This window comes from Saccopteryx bilineata, chromosome 11 (genome assembly GCF_036850765.1).
Source record: "Saccopteryx bilineata isolate mSacBil1 chromosome 11, mSacBil1_pri_phased_curated, whole genome shotgun sequence".
In the NCBI taxonomy this organism is placed as follows: Eukaryota; Metazoa; Chordata; class Mammalia; order Chiroptera; family Emballonuridae; genus Saccopteryx; species Saccopteryx bilineata.
In genome coordinates this window covers 54,227,559-54,250,671 of record NC_089500.1, presented here as the reverse complement: position 1 = coordinate 54,250,671, position 23,113 = coordinate 54,227,559, and the positions used below count along the sequence as shown (strand labels likewise).

Sequence of the window (23,113 nt, the reverse complement as noted above, 5' to 3'; positions counted from 1 at the left end):
ACTAATTCTCCCCTCTATTGGGCCTGTTCTATTGGCTAAGCTTGTTATCTCGTTTTTCAGTTCATGAATTGAGTTTTTCATCTCTGTATGATTCATTTTTATTGTTTCAATTTCCTTGGTGAAGTATTCTTTCTGTTCATTTAATTGTTTTTTGAGCTCCCTAAATTGCCTTTCTGTGCTTTCTTGTATATCCCTGAGTATTTTTAGGACTTCAATTTTAAATTCTCTGTCGTTTAACTCCAAGGTTTCTAAGCTATTGAATTTTTTTTCTATAGATTTTTCCTCATCTATCTGAGCTACATCACTGTCTTTTTTTTCCATGATATTCGATTTCTTTTTCTTTAATGGCATTTGAGAGTGGTATTGTTAATAACACTAATAAGAATTGATAAAAAAAATTTTTTTGAGAAAATGCAGTTTAGAACAAAACTGAAAATTATTGTTCTAAGTGGAACAAAAATACGTAGACTGGAGGGCCTGGGTTGGGAGGGAGTGACAAAGAGACAAAAAACGAGGCAAGAACTCACAAAATGCCACAAGGAAAAAATTTGGATCAGGAATAAAATAATTTGTTTGCAAATGATGGTCAAATGAGAGAAATAGTGTAAGAGAAAGGAAAAAAAAGAAAAAGGAAAGAATAAAAAATAATACAGTGAAAAATGAAAATTCTATTGTGTTAAGTGGCACAAAAACTATAGAATGGAGAGCCAGAGCTGAGGGAAATGCTAAAGAGATAAAAAGCGAAGTATAAAGTACACAAAATGCCACAAAGAAAAAATTTGAATGCAGAATAAAATAATTTTTTTGTGGGTGAGATTCAAATGAGAGAAAAAAATGAAAGAGAGGAGAAGAAACAAAAAGAGAGAAAGAGAAAAATGCGTTGTTTTTTGGAAAGTAACACTCATAGAAATAAAAGAATGGAAAATGTAACACCTATTAGTAATAACATTCAGATTAAAAAGAAAAGAATTAAATGGAAAGAGGATAATATGACCAAGGTGGGAGAAAGAAAAAAAATGGAAAATGTTATAAAGACTGTGGATTTTTCCTGGTTTTGAGAAGTTATCCTCTTCCTTTTACTTTCTTCTCTCTCTTTTTGGCCGGTGTTGCTGTACCCCAATTCTGCCCCTGTGGTACTCTTAGGCAGAGATTTGCTGTTGTGTCACTATGGTGATGACATAAACTAGGCCTCAGTCCCATTGGTAGGCGGGGCTTGTTAGTGTTTGCAGGCTCTGACAATGGGAGAGTCTGTTTTCCCGGAGCCTCTCCCCAAATCTCTCCTTCAGCAGCCTGGGACCCAGCTGTGAGCTTTCCCCAGCCATTGCCTGGAGAGAAAGAGGCTCTATGAGCTGCCAAATCCCCCCTCTACCCCCACTCAATGCAGGGTTCTGGGTAAGGCTTTGCCAGCCAGAGCCACCAGCGTAATCAGGCAAGGCTGGGAGCCAATTACCTTTCAAGTGTCTTTCTATGAGCCTCTGGGCATGTCTAGTATGCCTCAGCACTCCACAGGTCTGCTCCCCCCCCACACACAGTACTGCAGTTCTCTTCCCCAGGTGTGTGCTTTGTTAGCTCGTAAGGCTGGTGGAGGTGCTGCACCCAGACAGGTCCGGGTGTAGGGAAGCCAGCTTTCGTGCACTTCCCATGCACTGTTGTTTGGGAAACCAAGATTATTCAGAAACTCTGGTCACAGCCCACACAGAGGGTCACTACTGACAGTTTCTGACCCAGCACCCATGCCCGAAGCGCCAGGTGGATCCACATGCATACTGCCCATGCTCGCTGACCAGGATACTGGGAGTAAACAAGGCAACTGCTTGCCCACTTTTGCTGGAGTCTGCCGCTGGCATTAGCTCCTCGTGGGTTGAGCCGTGGGCACACTCTCTCCTCGGCTTGAACATCTCTGCCCTAGCCCAGCTTTTTCCGCACCCCCAGCCCTCACTTTCTCTCTGTTCCAAATGAAAGCAGCCCTTGCTCAGGTCAGTGAGGAAAGCGGAATACTCCATTGTCCGTCTTATTTCCTTCAGAGTGGGTTATATATTCAGCCACCTTTTTGCCCAGTCATACCTTTGTTTGATGTATATGTATTTCAGATGCTCCTGAGATTGTTTTTCTGTCTCTAGTTGTTGAATTTGTTGAAGTTTCAGGGAGAGGTATCGGGAGTACTCCTCATGCGCCATTTCTCTGACATCACTCTCCCAAAAGTTTTGATTACAGCAGTTGCTTATTGGGCAGCACAGCAGAGTGAAAGGGCACAGATGTGCAAGTTAGGAATTGTGGTTCTTGTCCTAACGACTGAAATCTGACTTATGCTCAGGCAAAGATTTTATTTATCCTTCTAAAACTTTATTTTCTTGTTTGCAACAGTAAGTAGATGAACTTTGCAACAGTAAGTAGATGGATTAGGTCAGTGGTTCCCAACTTGAATGTGGGACACTTTAGAAATAAGATATCCAAGCTTACCTCCAGAATTCTGAAAATTTATAAATTTAAACATCTTTGAATCCTTTCTGCTTAATATGCCAGTTATGAGACCTCTCTCATTCCTCTAGTAGACTTTCAGACTCTCCCGATCCTGTTGTGTTCATGGCCTCTGGCCTTCCAAAGCCACTAGTGCACAGGTCTTGAAGGGAAGGTGACCTGCTCCTTTCATTTTATTCAAGCATCTCTTATAAACATCAGGGTGGAGGATTTTTTTTTCTATTAGAAATATACCTGTTCTTCCAAAACTATTCTCATGTCATTCAATATGGGAATGAAATTAATGTAGAGTTAGGTTTAAAGTAGAAGCCACAGGAAAAAGCATAATTATTAATTTTATATACATGATAGGGCAAAAGTAAGCTAATAGTTCATATGGAAAATATTACAGTAATTAAATAATAATATAAGAATAAACTGTGTTTCACATACAACTGTAAACCTACTTTTTGCCACACCCAGTACACACCCCACACACACACGCGCGCGCGCACGCACACACACATACATAAATGACCTTCTCAAGCAAATCTTAACATTTTCATTAAGAATGGCCAAAACCCTGGCCTGGTTGCCTAGTTGGTTAGAGCATTGTTCCAATACACCAAGGTTGCAGTTTTGATCCTGGATCAGGGCATGTAGAAGAATCAACCAATGGCAGCATAAATAACTGGAACAACAAATCAATGTTTTACTTTTTTTCTCTTTCTCTTCCCCACTCCCCTCCCCCTCTCTAAATTTAATCAAAAATATTATTTTAACTGAGTGGAGGGGAGATAGACTCCCACATGGGCCCCAACTAGGATCCACGTGGCAACTCCCATCTGGGGCCAATGCTCTGCCCATCTGGGGACATGCTCGCAATTCAGCTATTTTTAGTGCCTGGAGCCGACATGATGGAATCATTTGAGCCATGGCTGCAGGAAGGGGAGAGGGAGAAAGAAAGAGAAGTGGGAGGGAGAGTGGGGAGAAACAGATGGTTGCCTATCCTGTGGGCCCTGACTGGGAATCAAACCCAGGGCTTTCAAAACATGCCAGGTCTATGCTCTACCTCTGAGCCAACTGGCTGTGGCCTAAAATTTTTTTAAAAATAATGTTTTTTGTTTGTTTTTTTTTTTTAAAAAAAGATTGTCTGAAAGCTTATTGGTAATGAAAATTCTTAATGTGGCTATGTTAGGTCAAGACTAATTTGAGGAAGGATTATGAAAGTTATAGTTTGCCCTGGCCGGTTGGCTCAGCGGTAGAGCGTCGGCCTAGCGTGCGGAGGACCCGGGTTCGATTCCCGGCCAGGGCACATAGGAGAAGCGCCCATTTGCTTCTCCACCCCTCCTGCCGCGCCTTCCTCTCTGTCTCTCTCTTCCCCTCCCGCAGCCAAGGCTCCATTGGAGCAAAGATGGCCCGGGCGCTGGGGATGGCTCTGTGGCCTCTGCCCCAGGCGCTAGAGTGGCTCTGGTCGCAACATGGCGACACTCAGGAGGGTCGCAACATGGCGACGCCCAGGATGGGCAGAGCGTCGCCCCCTGGTGGGCGTGCCGGGTGGATCCCGGTCGGGCGCATGCGGGAGTCTGTCTGACTGTCTCTCCCTGTTTCCAGCTTCAGAAAAATGCAAAAAAAAAAAAAAAAAAAAAAGAAAGTTATAGTTTATGCTTTAGATGTAATCTGCAGGTTATTGGAAAGGTGTTATAGTCATCCATCCCCCTTTGGAATCTTGAAGTATAGAGTATATCTAATTCTTCTAAGTAATTTTTATATTTATATATGTTTGGTTATGAGAAGAGATAATAACCTTTCTTGAGCAACTAATTTGTTTTTTTTTAGTCAGCAAATTATATGTGACACTTTCAGTGAAAATGGAACTTTTAACAAAAAAAAAACAGTAAAAAGTTTGGGGGACCTCAAAAACAACTCCTGAGTGAACAAGATACACTTATAGTATTAGGCCTGCCACCTTATCTTTCTTCCTATGGGTAAGAAAAATCCTAGGAATAGGGAAGGCCTAAATTGTCATTGTTTGGGCTTCTGTTTGGTGTCATGTTGCATGAGGTAAAGCAGAGGAAGGGAGAGAGGGAGGGAGAAGGAGAATGACTGAGGAGAAGAGTGGTTTTGCAGCATTTTCATTTAGGTTAGGTGGGAATAATCCATTTTCATAAATCCAGTACTAAATTAGTCATTTAAAAAAACAACAACAACCTGATTTCATATGAAAGACAAGCTAACAGAAGGTTGGAGCAAAACAAAGTAGTTTTAGTTTTTTAATAATCTTTAAGACAGAATTGTATAGAAGTTAAGGTATTGAAGAGAATGTATCTGTTTTTATTTCTTTCATAAAAATAATGAAAGAAATGAAATAGGACAGTCTAGTGAACTAGTATTTGTATTGATTACTTTTAGATGCCATAGTGCCCTCAGTCTCTCACAATAAGTTATCAGTTAGATATAGGTTCAATTCTATTTAGTTTGGTTACACGTAAACCAAATATTTTTGTAAGCCAATAACCCCTAAAATTCTTTCTACTCTTAAAATTCTGTGCTTTTGCATTATCTGTTTGGCACTCTCCCAGTTTTCTCCAGCCATAAATCAAGAGTGTTCTTTCCTAATTTTTTTTTCGAAGTTTAAGAACTGGCTTAAAAAACAGGTTGAGAATTGACAAAGATCTGTGTGTTTAGTAATGTAAAAAGAGCCTAGTTTTGTGTATTTAAATAGCTGTGGGTGGCCGTGGCCAGTTGGCTCAGTGGTGGAGCGTCGGCCTGGCATGCGGGAGTCTCGGGTTCGATTCCAGGCCAGGGCACACAGGAGAGGCGCCCATCTGCTTCTCCACCCTTCCCCCTCTCCTTCCTCTCTGTCTCTCTCTTCCCCTCCCACAGCCGAGGCTCCATTGGAGCAAAGATGGCCCGGGCGCTGAGGATGGCTCTGTGGCCTCTGCCTCAGGCACTAGAATGGCTCTGGTTGCAACACAGCAATACCCCAGATGGGCAGAGCATCGCCCCCTGGTGGGCGTACCGGGTGGATCCCGGTCGGGCGCATGCAGGAGTCTGTCTGACTGCCTCCCCATTTCCAACTTCAGAAAAATACCAAAATAATAATAATAAAAATAAATAAATAAATAGCTAGCTGTGGTATAATTGATGGTATAAATTCCTTACTTTATTTTTTATTTATTTTTATTTTTTTGTTTTTGAGAAAGAGATAGAGAGTGCGAGAGAGACAGGAAGGTAGAGAGAGGGAGGGAGTGAGAAGCATCAACTAGTAGATGCTACATTTTTGTTGTGCATTGATTACTTCTCATACATGCCTTAATGGGGATTGGACCTCAGGTTCAAGCCGAGACAGTGATGCCTTGCTCAAGCCAGCGACTTCGGGGTTCAAAACAGTGGTCTCAGCATTTTGGGTGGATGCCCTATCCACTGTGCCACCACTGGTCAGGGTAACTTCCTTTCTTTAAAATGCTAATGTGACATCTTTGAATGAGAGATATCACAAATTAAATCTATCCTTCTTTCTGCTTTAATATTATTATAGCCATATTTCACTTAACACCATCCACACATTCCTCATTGTCTTGTCCCTAGCCCGTACAGTGACCTATGCAGCCAGATCTAAGATGTTTTTTCCAGATACCTCAGCTTGAATCATCTCACTTTCCAGCAAACCTTTGATCCCCCCCGGCACTGTACCTGTATTATAGCCAAGACCCTCTTTTTGTGGGATCCTTGTGTAATTATCCAATTACCCACCATGTTATTCTTTCTCTATTTAAAGCTCAGTATGTGAATAAATGTAGTTTATCATATTTGCTAGGAATATTTTTGCCAGCTGCTCTGCTGTCTTTTTTTAAATACTGAGCAAAGCCCAATATACCATGTTTCATTTTTTATCATCACTCTCGGGAGCTCTGTCAGATCTGTGGGAGAGACTTTTAGAAAACTGCCCATTGCCCTTGCATTCTTTTCGTACCATGATCTTGTTTCTGTGTGGTAGAATTCGTATCCTTTCTATACTCACTGGTCCTTCAGGACTCCAGCGTATTTAGCTCCATCTCTCCCTGTGTCAGGTAGACGGTTCACTCACCTTCCTCTACTAGTATTGCCATCGTTATATTTCAGTGGTTTTTCTGTACCATCGCATAAGTATACAATTCACATTTTTAGTAACCTTTTAAAAATTCCTTTGCATTTTCACTTCAGAAAATTATTCTATTTTATTTATATATCATGAATGACAGCCTAAAACCTAATACAAGCAACCGTGGTGTTTAGTCACACAATTTCCTCTTCTTTTTGAGATACTCCTTATATCACAATGGGTATTTATTATCCCTAATTTTATTAGGAGATGGAGAATAGATATGATTACCCTATAATTTTAGTTAGAAACACGCTTATTATTTGCATTCTCCAACATTCAGGGGTAATTATTTCATTAAATCTTTTTAGCAAACTATAATATAAATTTCCTGGGTGTGGGGTAGAAAAGCAAACAGGATATTAATCTATAAATTTCCAATCCAAAAAAAAGATATTGAAAGCTTAATTATTTGAAATGAGAATATGTCCATATTTAGATAGTTTATTTATTTTTATTTCTAGAGGCAATTCTGTTGCATCCCTTGCCCCATTCTTAGTCTCAGCTGGTCTTACTGCCTATTTTGCTGAAAAAATGAAAGCTCTCAGGGGAGAAATTGGCCATCCTCCCACCTTGATCCTCTAGCAGCCCCTGCTCCGTCCACATGTGCCCTGCCCCCCGCCGCTGGACCTGGTGCAAGTCCCTTCACTGTCAGCAGTCAGTCCTCACTGGCCACCAGCCTGACCCTTTGTGGCCATTCACGTACCTTTTCTCTATTATATCCTCTCTCTTTACATTATCAGTTTTCATTTTATCGAAACATTCCCATCATCACTCAAACAGAAACAATAAAAATATTTTTGCTGGACCACAAATTCACTTTCTCACCACTTTTTATATCAACACTCCTCAAAAGAGTTTGAGCTATTATTTTTCTTTTTCCTCTGCTCTTCTCCCTTGACATTCAGGCAGGCCTGTTTGTGGCTCTTCAGTGAAAATGCTCTTGTTCCAGTCCCCCACTCCCGCACCTGCCACACCCCAGCCCCTGCCTCCCTGTCCCCACGCGCCTCCCTGCCCCCACGCCCCTCCCTGCCCCCACGCGCCTCCCTGTCCCCACGCGCCTCCCTGCCCCCACGCCCCTCCCTGCCCCCACGCGCCTCCCTGTCCCCACGCGCCTCCCTCTCCCCACGCGCCTCCCTCTCCCCACGCGCCTCCCTCTCCCCACGCGCCTCCCTCTCCCCACGCGCCTCCCTGTCCCCACGCGCCTCCTCTGCAGAGGATGCGTTTCCCCTGGCTTTCCTCTCCCTCCTCCCGCTGCTCCTCCTTGGCCTCTCTTCTCACCCCTTTTAGGCTCAACATTTTGTGTTTCCCAGAGCTCAGTCCTCAGACCTCTTCCCCTCATCGATGCTCACGCCCTGTGGGGCCCCATCTCGTCCATGGCTCTACCTGCCAGGTGTTACGGATGCCGTCGCTGCCTTGGCACCTCCGCTTTCTGCCACAATGTGGAGTCTGCCTCTAGACCTGTACCAATTTCCAGTAGAAGTAATTGCTTCTCAAAGAACGAGCCCGAGGCAGTAGTTTCTCCTAATTCAGTCCCTCTCTATACTTTCCAGTGTCCCCAGTCTTGTCCGGAATCCAAGGGAGACCCTTTTGCTTTGGCCCATGCGATCCCATCACGCGCACCTTTTCCATTGTCAGCGGGCTCCAGCCGCTCCGGCGTCTGCTGCAGTCCAAGCATACGTCATGCTTCCCTTCCTGGAGGATCCTAGTCGCATGTCAGGACTCCCTCCCCGACTGCTCTGCCTCAAACAGCACCCCACTCCTACCCCATCTCTTTCTCTCCCTCACGCTCTTTATATCTCCTCCTACCGCCATCACTGGGACATTACTTTCTGCTTCTTATTTGATTATTTGTTCTGTCTTCGGCCCCAGAAGGTAAGCTCCGAGGGGCCTGGTCTTCCTGTTGGATGTGCAGCAGTGTCTCTGGCCCTGGCCGACTGCCTGTCATGCAATAGGCACTTCATAGCTCCCCAAACGAACGAATATCCCTCAGTGGTTATTTTGGCTTAAATAATAATAGTTATTAAAGTGTTTTCACTTGTCTGTCTTTAGTGACATTATATCTTTTCCACTTTTGTTATATCCTCTAGTGGATATTATCACCCAGTGCTAATGTCATTTCTCTATAAACCGCTTCCTAAATGGATCAGGTTGAACCAAGTGCTTTTCCAGCAGTTGGTAGATAGTGTTAAAATAGGGGTAAGGACGCTGCTGCGGGCTCCTTATTTTCTGGTGCTGGCCATCCTCAGTCTCGAGCACATATATATCAATTTGCTTCAATCAGTAGTGGTATTGCCATTCTGCTCTGGGTCAGCTCTGTACCAAATGCAATAAGAATTCTAAGAGGAAACAGCTTTCTTCTCAGAAGGAGAGGATGATTTCAGCTTCTAACACGTTCTGGGTGGGATAATAAGCCTTTCCAGTTACATCACTCATGGGTGCCAGTTTAGCCGTTTTGAAATGAAGGACATTTCCCTTTCTCATTTCCTAGAGTGGAGTGCAATCTCTTTTATTTCTATTATCCTGATATTCTATGTCATCTTTATATGCAATAGATCTAATACCCATATTCAATTCTAGTTTTGTTTTTTTTAGAACCCTTACTTGATTTTGTAAAAGAAGACAAAATAAAATTGCTATTTTATCCTAGAGATTTTTGAACTCCATGTTATACAAAAAAATCTGTTTACAATGCCTTAATCAAAAAGAACATTACTTTTCCTCCAGTGACAGACACTGATACAGTAGGTCGCCCCTTGGTATGTCGTGGTCCAGGCACAGTCTTCCTTCATTCTCTGCTTCTTCAACACTCCTGCTTTTGTCCTTGTGCTCTCCCCTCATGAACTCTTACATCTGCGTTCTGCAAAGGTCGAAGGAGGAGGAAATGGACACAGTGGCACCTGTGTCATCTTGACCCTCTCAGTAGGGAAGAAAAACATTGATAGACACCTTCACATTGCCTTTCCCTGAGGCCTTGTTGTCCGAGACAGTGTCAAATGACCATGTCTGGATGTGAGAGAAGCGGGGAAAGCCAACACTTTAGTGAGATGCATCGCTGCCCTAAGCCTAATCAGGGTTCAGTCAGCAAGAAGGGAGGGAGTGTATGTTGGGTGGGCAAGACAGTGCTGGTCACGGCTGCTTACGGCAGCCATGCAGTTCCGTGTGTGGGAACCCATGAGGACATTTCACTGCAGCATCATGTTAGCATGAAGCATTGTTCATTACTCAGATAATTTCCTGTTTACCAGAATGCTTTCCATTTCTTTGCTGTCCTTGCAGTAAGAGCTCTGCAATTGGATTAACTCCTGCCTGAATAAAATTTTTATAGGAGACTTGGAATAAATGAAAAGTTATTGATGTTGCTTGATATAGCGAGGAGCTCATAATATTTAGAAATATTGTAGGAAATCAGCTTGATTTTAGAGATGCTAAGCTCTGAAATGAGAATCAAATAGTGATTACCTCATAGCATTCTGGTCAGACAAAAATAATGCCTACTGATGTGAGTTGTTGTTTTTATGATTATTTATTCAGTCTTAAAACACATTCCGTATCTCTGCAGTAGTAGATGGAGATACGATGGTAAACAAATTAGATAAGGCCAATGCCCTCACTTTCGAGAAGGGAGACAGGTGATAAACAGATGAGCTAGGAAAGTAATTTCTAAGAAAGTGGTAAAAAGAAGGCAAGAAAGGGTTTATGATCAGGAATGGTCTCTCTGAAGAAGTGATTTCAAGCTGAATCCATTTTTCCAGAGACATAGTTCCCCAGATGTCTAAGTTACAAGTAAGAATTCTTGGTGAACATGCAGTTAGTTTTATCACTGGCTCCCTTTATCCTAGAGGCAATAATATGAAGGTTTGTAAGAATTTACAGGTTTTCTTCCTCCACAGATGTTTCTCTCTGTCTTATTCACCTTAGAGTTAACCTATTAAACATTATACAGAATTTACCAAGGAAATTGTTAGATTCCATGCATTTTGTTGTTGTTGTTATGTTTTTCTGAAATGAGAAGCAGGGAGGCACAGAGACAGACTCCCGCATGCACACAACCGGGATCCACCTGGCACGCCCACTAGGGGGTGATGCTCTGCCCATCTGGGGTATTGCTCCATTGCAAACTGGAGCCATTTTAGCACCTGAGGCGGAGGCCATGCAGCCATCCTCAGTGCCAGGGCCAGCTTTGCTCCAGTGGAAACTTGGCTGCGGGAGGGGAAGAGAGAGACAGAGAGGAAGGAAAGGGGGAAGGGTGGAGAAGCAGATGGGCACCTCTTCTGTGTGCCCTGACCGGGAATCGAACCCAGGACTCCCACAAACTGGGCCAACGCTCCACTGCTGAGCCAACCGGCCAGGGCCTCTGTGCATTTTTAATACATTTTCTTCTTGACTTCTTTATGTCCCTTGCTGCAATTCTTAATGTAATAATTCTTTTCCCAATACTTGTGGTCATACCTCTCCTTATTGATCTAAGAAGAGAATTATGACACCCATCAGTACTCTGGATAAATATTTAATAGATCACTTCAAACATTAATTTAATCAAATACATTAAAGTAGTCCTGAACAAAATGCTAAAAAGAATTTATTGAGAGTTTACTGGGACATTGTCCGCGTGGATTGCCATCTGGGCTGGCTGACAGAGGTGTTTGTCTGTTGTTCGGTTGTTTATGGCTTTACTATGCCAGGCCTTTGTGGTGGTGCTCTTGGGGCAGTGAATTGGAAGGTGCAGTTTGGAGAACGGTTTCTTTATATCTGTATTTCTTTCTTTTCTCATAGATTCTTTTATTTACTGACTAACACAAGAATACTTCTTAATTAGAGACTTATTCACAGTCTCTGTCAGTTCTTTGGATTTGTTTTAAAAAAATTTTTTTAAGCTGTTTCTAAAAGCTACTGTTGAATTGAGCAATTCTTACTTCTTTCTATATATCTCTCAAGGTATTCCATGAAATTGTGAGGGCACAAGTGTGTAAGACATACTTTCTTATTTTTTATAGAATTAAATTGAAGTATAAATATTTATTCTCATGTCACCACATATTGGGACCCAGCTTCAGTCATTATTTTTGTGCTGTGTAATCACACTGTAATGCAAATTTCTGGTTTTTATATGCAACATTTCTTTCTTTTTTGTGAGGGGACAGGGGCAAAGTGAAGTAAAAGTCCTATCAATTCATTACCATTAAAATATGAATGTCTCGTACAGGTGAAGGGTGAAATGTTTTAATGTACATATAATCAATCACCTTGCTTGTGGCCTCCGGGCCTGACGTGTTCTGTCCTTTGGAAAAGGACATGCTGTCTTGTTGCAGGGAGCCAATGGAAGGGCTGCTGGGCCCCGGTCAGAACTTGCTTCCTCTGTTTAGATCTAGGGACTAGATCAAGGTCCATTTCCAGGACCAAATAAGGTCACCAAATTCTAGCATAGTCACTGTCCTTTCTCTCTCCCTCCCCCCTTCTCCTCACCCCTGGCAACATCATTCTGGACTAGATTTATTCTTCATGGGCTGTGGCTCTGTGGATGTTAAATAACTAACAGAAAAGTTGCCATCCCCACAGCAGGCTAAGTTAGGCTGAAACAACTCAGTGTAGGACAGGAAAGCTACAAAGCAAGAGGGACTTGGAAGCGTGGAAGGCTTTTCACACCAGATGCCTGTGTGCAGTAATAGAAGTGGTCAGGGGCCCTGGCCGGAGAGCTTGGTTGGTTAGAGTGTCGTCCCGATGCGCAGAGGTTGCTGGTTCAATCCCCTGTCAGGGCATACAGGAACAAATCAATGTTTCTGGCTGTCTGCCTCTCATTCTCTGTCTTCTCTAAATAAATTTTAAAAAAGAAGAAGAAGAAAAAGAAGACATGATCAGGAGGAAAGGGCACAGGATCTGGCCCACACAGGGAGTGTAGTTTTGCATTCAGAGCCCCATGTGAGAGCTGTGCTAAGATGATAGAATTACCGTCCATGAGCCTCACTGATTGCTGCCACTCTGGATCTACTCTGGGATGACCCACTGTGTGTTTTGTCTCACTTAGTTCTGCCAACAGCCCTGAGATGTAGGTGCTTCCCGTTTTACAGATGGGAACATGGAGCCTAGGAGAACTTTGGTCATACACATGAAGTAAAACCTAAACCTGGCCAACCTTGAGAGCCTGATCTTAGCTGCTGTCCCACCGCACAGGAAGGGCAGCCGGTGTGGAGAGCAGGAGTGTGCTCTCCGTCAGTGTAGATCTGAGCCTGTGCCGCACAATTCGTGGACTCCTCTCTTGACCAACAGCATCTCAAAGGAAGGGCTGTGCCGTCGTCATCTGTTTGTTCAGTGAGCATTTTGAGCACCAACTAGGTGTCACACTAGGCGCTGGTCACACAATAATGAAATACACACAGGCTTGCAGCTTCTAGTTTAATAAGAGAGATAAGCATTAAACAAGTAATCATTTAATTTGTAGTTTGGTAAATGTAACAAAATGGGAACCTGATGTACTCTTGAAAGGTAGTGTGAGGAAGGAAAATGTAAGCTGTGATATGAAAGATAAACAAGACGTATCCAGGCTTAAAAATAGGAAGCTCATCACACCATGCAAATGCCCTGGTTGTGAAAGAACCTGAAAGATTCAAGGACAGGGAAAGACCAGTTTGGATACAGAATATTGAATGCGGAAGAAAACCAGGTCAGATGTATCTGAAGAGTTATATAGGACTCAGATTACAGAGGCCAGGCTGAGGATTTTGGATTTAATCCAAACAATGAGAAGCTATTGCAAGGTGCTAAGAAGGAAATGATACAGTTAGACCTGTGTTTTGAAAATGTTACTGTGTTTGCAAACAGGAGAATAGGTTGGCATGAGTAAAGAACAGCTACGAAGTCCTCTGAGGAGATGGAATGGCGTAGCTTAGGCCGGCACAGTGGCAATGAAGGTACACGGGCAGGTTAGTGATATATTGAAGCCACTGAGGATGGAAGCTGAGGCAGATTGGAGTGGGGGGGGCAGCTGTCCGGGGTCACTGCCAGGTTTCTGGAATGAAGTTGATGTGGCTTATTGGAATGAGAAGCTTTAGAGGACAAGAAGGTCAGAGGACAGTTTTGAACACGGTGAGTTTGAAATGCCTTTCAGGTCCTAGTGGGAACATATTGGAGCTGAGTGTATGGAGCTGGAAGTCCTGGTCTGGAATATAAACAAGGTCTGGGCTATATAGCCTCTGAGGATCTGCACATACAGCTGGTGAATGAAGTGTTGAAACAGACAGCCCTAGAACAAAATGTGGACTTCCTGACATACGTCAACTAGAGGAGCAAAAGCTGGTGAAGTAGAGTGTGAAAGAATGGTGATATGCCGCAGGGAAATCGTCAGAGTGTGCTGTCACCAAAGTCGATGGACAAAAACAATTCAAGAAGGAGATAGTGAGTAAAAGTACCAAGGCACTGCATGTGATGCACACTGAGCAGTTCACATTGGGCTTAGTGAATGAAGGTCGTTACTGACTGTTACTGACCTTAGAAAATGGGTTGGTGTGGTTTGAATAGCGAGATGTCAGGGAACGGCGATGACTTCTCTGAGAAGTTTGGCTCTGGTGGGAAAGTGTGAACAGCAGTAAAGGAAAATGTGGGTTCCAAGTAGAGTTTCAAGCTATTCTTTTCTGTTTTGTTTTGTTTTCTTTTTGTTTCTTTTTATAATGGAGGAAACTGGAGTATGTTTAAATGTTGGTAGAAGGACTGAAAGATCTAGGAGTGGTCAGAATAGACGATGGCCTAAAGATCTTGGAGAATGAGATGGATAACACTGGAACAGAAACGGCAAGGGTTTGCCTCGGGGAGGGAGGGCAGAGCTCCCTGCGCTGGGCAGGAGCTGGGCAATGACGGGGCCCAGGGCGCGGGCTCCTGTGCTCTCAGTGAAGGGGCGGGCCAGCTCGCTGCTGAGGGCCTGTGCAAGTCAGCAGGCGGTTCGGGAGAGCTTAGAGGAGCTCAGGTAATATTGAAGACATAGTAGTTTGGGGGAAATCTGCACCAGTGTGTAATGTTCTCCAGGAGAACTTAGTTACACAAAACACGGAGCAGCAGGCCAGCACATTGGGTCTGGGGTTGACTCTTTTTTTCCTCACAACCACTCAGGATAAAAGGTCAGAGAGGAGAGAGAATTTAAGGTATTTGCAATAGAGGGTGCAATACTGGCTGTCAGAGTCTAAGATGAGGTAGGGGAGTTATGATAAGAGGGGACTGACTGGTGACTGGCGTGGGGAAATGAGGGAAATTAGTGGGCTGGAGAACCCAGAGATGTTAAACATCCTCAGGAGCCACCCGGGTACCTGAGCAAGCAGTCGGAAGGGCAGGATTTTGTAGTCAGATGGCTGTTTGCTTAGCGATTTTAGAGGCAGTGTCATTTTGGCGATGACAAGATCCATAGGGTTTTCTTTGTGTGTGTGACCAGATGGGTTCATGGAAGAAGCCACTGGAGATGAGTTGGTTAATGATCTGTGAGGACAGCATATTGGATGATACGACAGTGGGGTGTGGAGTGTACCTCGGTGCTCGCTGGAGCTGGGACAGCGTGGGACACAGTGAGTGGGGGCTGCAGTCTTCTGAGAGATGGCATGACAGAGGCAGACAGGTGCCAGCGAGCAGAGGGCCAGCGGTGAGGAAGCCCAGGGCGTCAGCCTCAAGGGCAGGGGTATTAAAGAGCATGAGAGAGATGCAGTCTGGGGGAGACGCTGGAGTATTGAAGAGCACGAGAGAGATGCAGTCTGGGGGAGATGCTGGAGTATTGTAGAGCATGAGAGAGATGCAGTCTGGGAGAGACGCTGGAGTATTAAAGAGCACGAGAGAGATGCAGTCTGGGAGAGACGCTGGAGTATTAAAGAGCACGAGAGAGATGCAGTCTGGTGAGACGCTGGAGGAAGGAGGGCCCTGACTGCCCTGCGGGTTCTGAGACACATGGGCGTGAGAACGTGAACACAGTCCCCTGGAGCGAGCTGCAGCACTCTCTTCACCTCACAGCCAGAAAAAGTTAGAGCTAGAACATGGAGAAAACATTGAAATGAGAACTAGAAAATAGAGAGCTTACAAAGGAAAGGGAAGCGTGAGTGCTGGGTAGAGAGAAGGCAAGTGTGGGTTGTCAGGGAAGTAAGGCCCAGATGGTATGAAGTGTGGGATAGAATATTCTAGCAGCTGATACCTATGTTAGGGAGAGGCAAAGGTGAGGGAGAGCAGACTGAGGAACATCCCAGAACAGAGAAAGGGGCTTAAGTCCTGATCATCTGTGGCAACGGATTACCTGTGTGCTGATACAATTCACCTCTGACCTGATGTCATTATATATAGTGTGTGTGGTATGTGGTGTGTGTGTGGTATGTGTGGTGTGTGTGGTGTGCTGTGTGTGGTGTGTGTGGTGTGTGTGGTGTGCTGTGTGTGGTGAAGTGTGTGTGTGGTGTGGTGTATGTGGTGTGTGTGGTGTGTGTGGTGTGCTGTGTGTGGTGAAGTGTTTGTGTGGTGTGGTGTATGTGGTGTGTGTGGTGTGTGTGGTGTGCTGTGTGTGGTGTGTGTGGTGTGTGTGGTGTGCTGTGTGTGGTGAAGTGTTTGTGTGGTGTGGTGTATGTGGTGTGTGTGGTGTGTGTGGTGTGCTGTGTGTGGTGTGTGTGGTGTGCTGTGTGTGGTGAAGTGTGTGTGTGGTGTGGTGTATGTGGTGTGTGTGGTGTGTGTGGTGTGGTGTGTGTGGTGTGTGTGGTGTGCTGTGTGTGGTGAAGTGTTTGTGTGGTGTGGTGTGTGTGGTGTATGTGGTGTGTGTGGTGTGGTGTGTGTGGTATGTGGTGTGTGTGTTATGTGTGGTGTATGCGGTATGTGTGGTATGTGTGGTGGTGTGTGTGTGGCGTGTGTGGTGTGTATATGGTATGCTGTATGTGGTGTGTGTGGTGTGTGTGTGGTGTGGTATGTGTGGTGTGTGGGTGTGGTGTTTGTGGTGTGTGTGGTATGTGTGGTGTGGTGTGTGTGGTATGTGGTATGTGTGTGTGGTATGGTGTATGTGGTGTGTGTGGTATGTGTGGTGTGGTGTGTATGGTGTATGCGGTGTGTGTGGTATGTGTGGTGTGGTGTGTGTGGCGTGTGTGGTGTGTATATGGTGTGGTGTATGTGGTGTGGTGTGTGTGTGTGGTATATGTGTTGTGTGTGACATGTGTGGTGTGGTATGTGGGTGGTGTGGTGTATGTGGTATGTGTGTGGTGTATATGGTGTGTGTGGTATGTGTGGTGTGGTGTGTGTGATATGTGTGATGTGTGTGTGTGTGGTGTGTGTGTGGTGTGTGTGTGTGGTGTGGTGTGTGTGGTGGGGAGGGTGGGAGTGTGGGGGGTGTGGTGCGGTGTATGTGGTGGGGGTGTGTGGTGTGCATGGTGTGTGTGTGATGTGTGTGTGGTGTGGTGTATATGGTGTGTGTGGTGGGGAGGGTGGGGATGGGGGGTTGTGGTGCGGTGTGTGTGTGATGTGTGTGGTGTGTGTGTGCTATGTGGTGTATATGGTGTGTGTGGTGGGGAGGGTGGGGATGGGGTTTGTGGTGCGCTGTGTGTGTGGTGCGTGTGGTGTGTGTGTGGTGCGTGTGTGCTATGTGGTGTGTGTGTGATGTATGTGGTGTGATGTATGTGGTGTGTGTGTGTAGTGTGGGTGGTATGTGTGTGTGGTGTGGGTGGTGTGTGTGTGATGTGTGTGGTGTGATGTGTGTGGTGTGATGTGTGTGGTGCGGTGTGTGTGGGTCAGGCAGGCCCTTTCTTCAACTCTCTGAGGGCTGACTCGGGGCAGGGGCAGGCCCCTAGGTCTGCTGTCTGGCGTGCTGATTGCTAGCCGGGTTTCTGCCCAGCATTTGGGGCAGTCTTGCTGTGGTTGAGTGGGAGTAAAATGGAACCACAAGCCAGACTTCATCCCCTCACATTCTCTCCTCATGGCTGTAATGCTTTTGCCCATATTTTTTCTGAAAAATAAATGAATGTTCTCATATCGGTTTTTTCCAATTTCTTCAATGCTGATTTCTTTTGTTCTGCCTCTGATATTAGTTTCTGTTACTGTTATATATTACAGCAATGATATTTTCTGCTAAATCATTTTATAAAACATCATAAGTACACAATAAGTGTTTTTTAGTTATAATTTGTTTTTAGTTTATAAAGTCTCAGTGCATATCTTTTACATGTTTTAGTCTTTCCAGTTCTTCTTTACTAAGGGTGTTTTCAAGCTATGTTCTTTTACTTCCTGAAGGAGCGAATGATGTGAAAATCCTTCCAGGTCAAGCTGTGTGTCCTACTCCAGGCTGCCGAGGAACAGGCCATATCCGTGGTCCACGCTATGCCGGACATCACAGGTAATTTTCTTCCTTTAAATTATTTCAGGGATACATGAAAACATTATGAAGATTAGCAACTATATAGGCAGCATTATAAATGCCTTACTTGGAGCCAGACCTCCCCCTATCATACTGTGTTCTCTGTTCCTAAGCCCTTTATATTTATTTTATTGTTTTTCTTACAGAGAGAGTCAGAGAGAGGGACAGACAGGGACAGACAGACGGAGAGATGAGTAGCATCAATCATTAGTTTTCCATTGCACATTGCGATACCTTAGTTGTTCATTGATTGCTTTCTCATATGTGCCTTGACTGCGGGCCTTCAGCAGACCGAGTAACCCCTTGCTCGAGCCAGCAACCTTGGGTCCAAGCTGGTGAGCTTTTGCTCAAACCAGATGAGCCCATGCTCAAGCTGGTGACCTCAGGGTCTCAAACCTGGGTCCTCAGCATCCCAGTCCGATGCTCTATCCACTGCACCACCACCTGGTCAGGCTCCTAAGCCCTTTCTTAACAGTTCCCTCCGTCTGCCTACCTTGGCCTTCCTAGAGCCTCACTGAACTCCCGAGGCCCTGTATATAAGTTCTTACTGCTTTTTCTGTCTTCCATCAATAATAAAATAATGGGCCAATGAATTACTTGTATTGGTGATCTACTTACAGAATGCACACATTGAAACTGAACCAAGTTCATATCTAATTTATCCAACAAGTATTTTTTAAGAAACATCAGAGAAATATAAAGAGAAAAGAATAAATTATATAATATGTGAAGCAAGAAAAACACTTGTTTGAATAAAAGAGATCCAAATAGAAGTTCTTGTTTTATCAGGTGGCTATAGTTTTGGAAATCTGTGCTTGAAACAGTCTAAACAAATCAAAACACTTGTTATTGAAAGAAATGATGGTAAGCAATCCCAGGTAGCAAACATGAATGTTATGTCTGTAAATATAATATTAACACTTTAAAGAGGAGGGTATAATATAGTATCCATCAAAAGAAATAAACTGAAGACATGTAGACACCTTGGTTACTTATACAAATGTGTAGAGTTGTGGATGAGAGTGGGGCTGGACCTGTGGAGAGGTTGCTGTATTTCACGAGGGATGGAGAAAAGAGTAAAGGACATGTAGAGGGTGGGAAAGAGAGAGAGAGAGAGAGAGAGAGAGAGAGAAGCATGATCACAGCATTGGGAGGATGGTCTATGGGGGTCAGGACCCTGTCAGACTTGGAAGCACTTTTTGAACCCCTAGGGGTATGTGGCTACAAATAATATTTCTCAGCCTTTTATTGTATATTTGTGTGTCTTTGTTTTGTTTTTAAATCTATAACTGCAATGTCTGATATGGTAGTCATTAGTCACATATGTCAGTTTAAATTAAACAATAATTAAAATTAAATAAAACTAAAGCTTTACTTTTACAATTAGCCACACTTCAAGTGCTCGGTAGCCGCATGTGGCTAGTGGCTGCAACACTGCACAGCAGAAATGTTCCCAAAGACAGTTTACGCGTGTGGACCATGTTCTGCCTTTTTGGTAGATTTTTTGAGCATGATTTTCCAGTTGAAATAGCTGGTCATCTTCATGCCTCTTCAAAACTTGGGTCATTATCCTCAAAGTTAGCTAGACCACAGTATTGCAGTTGACCTGTCCATGATCACTTTCAGGTGTCGACTCTCCTGTGGCACTGGGGTGACGTCACATAGCCCTGGACAGCTCCTTAAAATTGAGAAGTAGCTTCCTGGCCTCTTCCTCCACTTCCTCATGCTGACTCACCTTTCTTGCTGTGCTTCTGGGTAGCTCATTCTCCCTTCCCAGCTTGGATTCTGAAAGCACATGACCAGAGTCATAGCGTACATATCCGACTCTGTTCCTGCAGCTTCTCTGGACTTTTTTCATCCAGTATGAAGCCTAACTGTCTGCACTTTTGGTATCTATTGATAATTATGAATAATATGAAGGCTATCCGAGATGATATTTTCACCAAGTGGCCTGTAATGGTTGATCTCATTCTGAAGAAACTAGAATGTAAAAATAAAGAAGAGTGTAAAGAAAGGCATTCTGTGACACTTAAGAAAAAAATATAAAATACCAAACAAATATGATAGTGAGGATAATGGAGCATTTGAAGGAAACTAGAAGGCATGAAGCATGTGTCCCCAGACCTCACAATTCACAGGGCTACTCGAGGTGACGCCACTACGACTGGGCCATGGCTCTTCTGTCCTGAACTCTCTTAGGATAGAGCAGGGTTCGTATAAGTAGGAGAAACATCTTTAGAAGTTTTAACAATTTTATTATCTCAGAAAAGAAAAACAAAAAACCATGAGTACCTGCAGTTAGCATTTCTCTAGAATGAAAATGACTGAAATTATACATGCGGACATTTCTTGAACTTACTTTTACATACAGAATTTATAAGGCATTTAAATCATCAGGTAACTAAAATCTAACTTATGTGAAGGTTTTTAAAATTTTATTTATATTTTTATTAAACTTTTAAAATTATTGTGTTAACATGGATTCAGGTGTCCCACTCAATATAACACCCTCAACCTCCAACAACATGCCCCGTAGTGGATAACTTTTATTTAACACTATTTTGTATTGAAGGAATGAGGATACACTTCTTGGTGGAGTTGATGTTGATTGAAAGGAACTTATCAGAGATCCAAAGTCAGTAGTAATCTAAATATAGCTCTAGCAGGTGCTAGGCATTTTTCACTCTTGCTTTAATCATTTTCTGTGACAGATCTATCGAGTTTAGCTTTGTGGCACTTGAGTTATTCATTGATGAACTATACCCATTTTTAGTTAATATATTGATTTTTTTTTAAATCAACAATTCTGTTCTTAATTCAATCTAGGTCATCAGATGCTGAATGTCATTTTCAAGTTAGTCAATTTACTTATAGAACTGTGTATAACTTAAGAATTTATTTAAATCCCCTTATGATTAGATGGACAAATTGTTTTGATATCATAATCTCTGGGGTTTGTTTTCATGTTATTTCTATTTTTATAGTCTATTTTCCATAATTCTAAAAGGTGAAACTATTGTTCTTTAGTATGTATCTTTGGTAGTATCTGTTGAATACTGGTACTATTCAACAGAATCTGAGACTATTACACACACACACACACACACACACACACACACACTTTCCCCTAACTACACCTACTAGAAATTTGCCATAGCAATTTCAAGGTTATCATTATGTCTTTTGTTTCTTTATGTCAGTAAGAATTTTAAAATGTTACACTAGTCTCCTAGAACCCTACAGGTACTATTATAATCATCTCTAGCTTGAGTTCCCTGAAACATTTAAGTTAGTAAAACTTGCATATTACAAAATGAAAGTATATTTTTTTCTCTTGTCATAGATATGTACCTTTACCAAAAAGTTATCATTCTGCCAGATACTTTTTACAATCTCTAGCCAGGAAGATTCTTAGGCAGATATTCTTATCTTTAAAAAAACAACAGAGGGCCCTGGCCGGTTGGCTCAGCGGTAGAGCGTCGGCCTAGCGTGCGGAGGACCCGGGTTCGATTCCCGGCCAGGGCACATAGGAGAAGCGCCCATTTGCTTCTCCACCCCTCCGCTGCGCCTTCCTCTCTGTCTCTCTCTTCCCCTCCCGCAGCCAGGGCTCCATTGGAGCAAAGATGGCCCGGGCGCTGGGGATGGCTCTGTGGCCTCTGCCCCAGGCGCTAGAGTGGCTCTGGTCGCAACATGGCGACACCCAGGAGGGTCGCAACATGGCGACGCCCAGGATGGGCAGAGCATCGCCCCCCTGGTGGACAGAGCGTCGCCCCTGGTGGGCGTGCCGGGTGGATCCCGGTCGGGCGCATGCGGGAGTCTGTCTGACTGTCTCTCCCTGTTTCTAGCTTCAGAAAAATGCAAAAAACAAAACAAAACAAACAAACAAAAAAAAAAAAAACAACAGAGGACAATGATAAAACTAGGAGACGACCCTCCAGTATCACTAAGACCTGTATGGAACAACTCAACGGCTTCTGCCTCCAGAGCTGGTGGGGGGGGGGGGGGGCACTTGACAGCGTGGCTGTGCTTTAAGGAAAGTGAGTATTAGCGGCTTTTTAATAAAAGGCTCCCAGGCAGTGGAATGCTTGCAAGTAGTAAATCTTGTCTTACCATTTATGTCAAAATTTCTGATTCTGATATTGAAACTCAGGTGATTGAAAAGGAAGTAAACAGTCTTCTTTAAATGAGTTGTCAGCATCTTGTTTTATGCATCAAGATATCACCGAAGATGTTTGAGAGTAATATATTTATATCTATTTAAGAACTGGATAGATTCCTTGGTGTCCTTTTTAAAATGGATTTCAGAAAGGTTTTTTTTTTTTCTCAGTTTCTGTTGAAATGGTCAAGAGGTTAATATTTGAAGCTGCTTGGAGTTCGGGTTGAATCTACCTAAAACCATTATTTGAAAGAAACGGCATCAGTTCTTATCTGTATGAAAATAGGACTTCTGGCACACAGTTACAACACAATTTGCATTTTATTTGAATGAATTTACATAGTGAATAAAATGAAGTAGGTGTATTTATTAACATAGAAATATTTAAAGATGACAAAATTGGGACTACCAGATGTAAACTTACTTTTAAGTTGGGTGCTGGGATAAGACATGTTCATTTTTCCCATGTGAGGCATGGACACTGGAAGACTTGGTCTACCTCTGTGTCATAAAACATACAAAGGCAATTTATTTAGGAACTATAATTATATTTTTTACAGAGAGCCCGATCTTGTTCTGACATAAGTAGCTCTGACCTGGGACCCTGTGGAGATGCCGGACAGCCCTGACAGGGCCTACCCCGAGGACACGGGTAAAAGGGGGCACGTGCCACTGCCAGGGCCCCCCGAGGACATGGATAGAAGGGGGCACGTGCCACTGCCAGGGCCCCCCCCAAGGACATGGACAGAAGGGGGCACGTGCTACTGCCAGGGCCCCCCCCCCAAGGACATGGATAGAAGGGGGCACGTGCCACTGCCAGGGCCCCCCCCAAGGACATGGACAGAAGGGGGCACGTGCCACTGCCAGGGCCCCCCTGAGGACACAGGTAGAAGGGGGCACGTGCCACAGCCAGGGCCCCCCCCGAGGACCCGGATAGAAGGGGGCACGTGCCACTGCCAGGGCCCCCCCCCGAGGACCTGGATAGAAGGGGCATGTGCCACTGCCAGGG

The 23,113-nt window shown here is 44.0% G+C and overlaps 1 protein-coding gene across 3 annotated transcripts in view; it reads left to right on the top strand.

Moving 5' to 3' along the window:
• The window catches only part of L3MBTL4 (L3MBTL histone methyl-lysine binding protein 4), a 398,557-nt gene that overhangs the window by 178,953 nt on the left and 196,491 nt on the right, over window positions 1-23,113 (top strand). For all 3 annotated transcript variants that reach the window (XM_066247317.1, XM_066247315.1, XM_066247318.1), the window contains exon 12: window positions 17,825-17,927. In XM_066247317.1, the coding sequence (XP_066103414.1) occupies window positions 17,825-17,927 (103 nt within the window). The remainder of the gene's footprint in view (window positions 1-17,824; window positions 17,928-23,113) is intronic.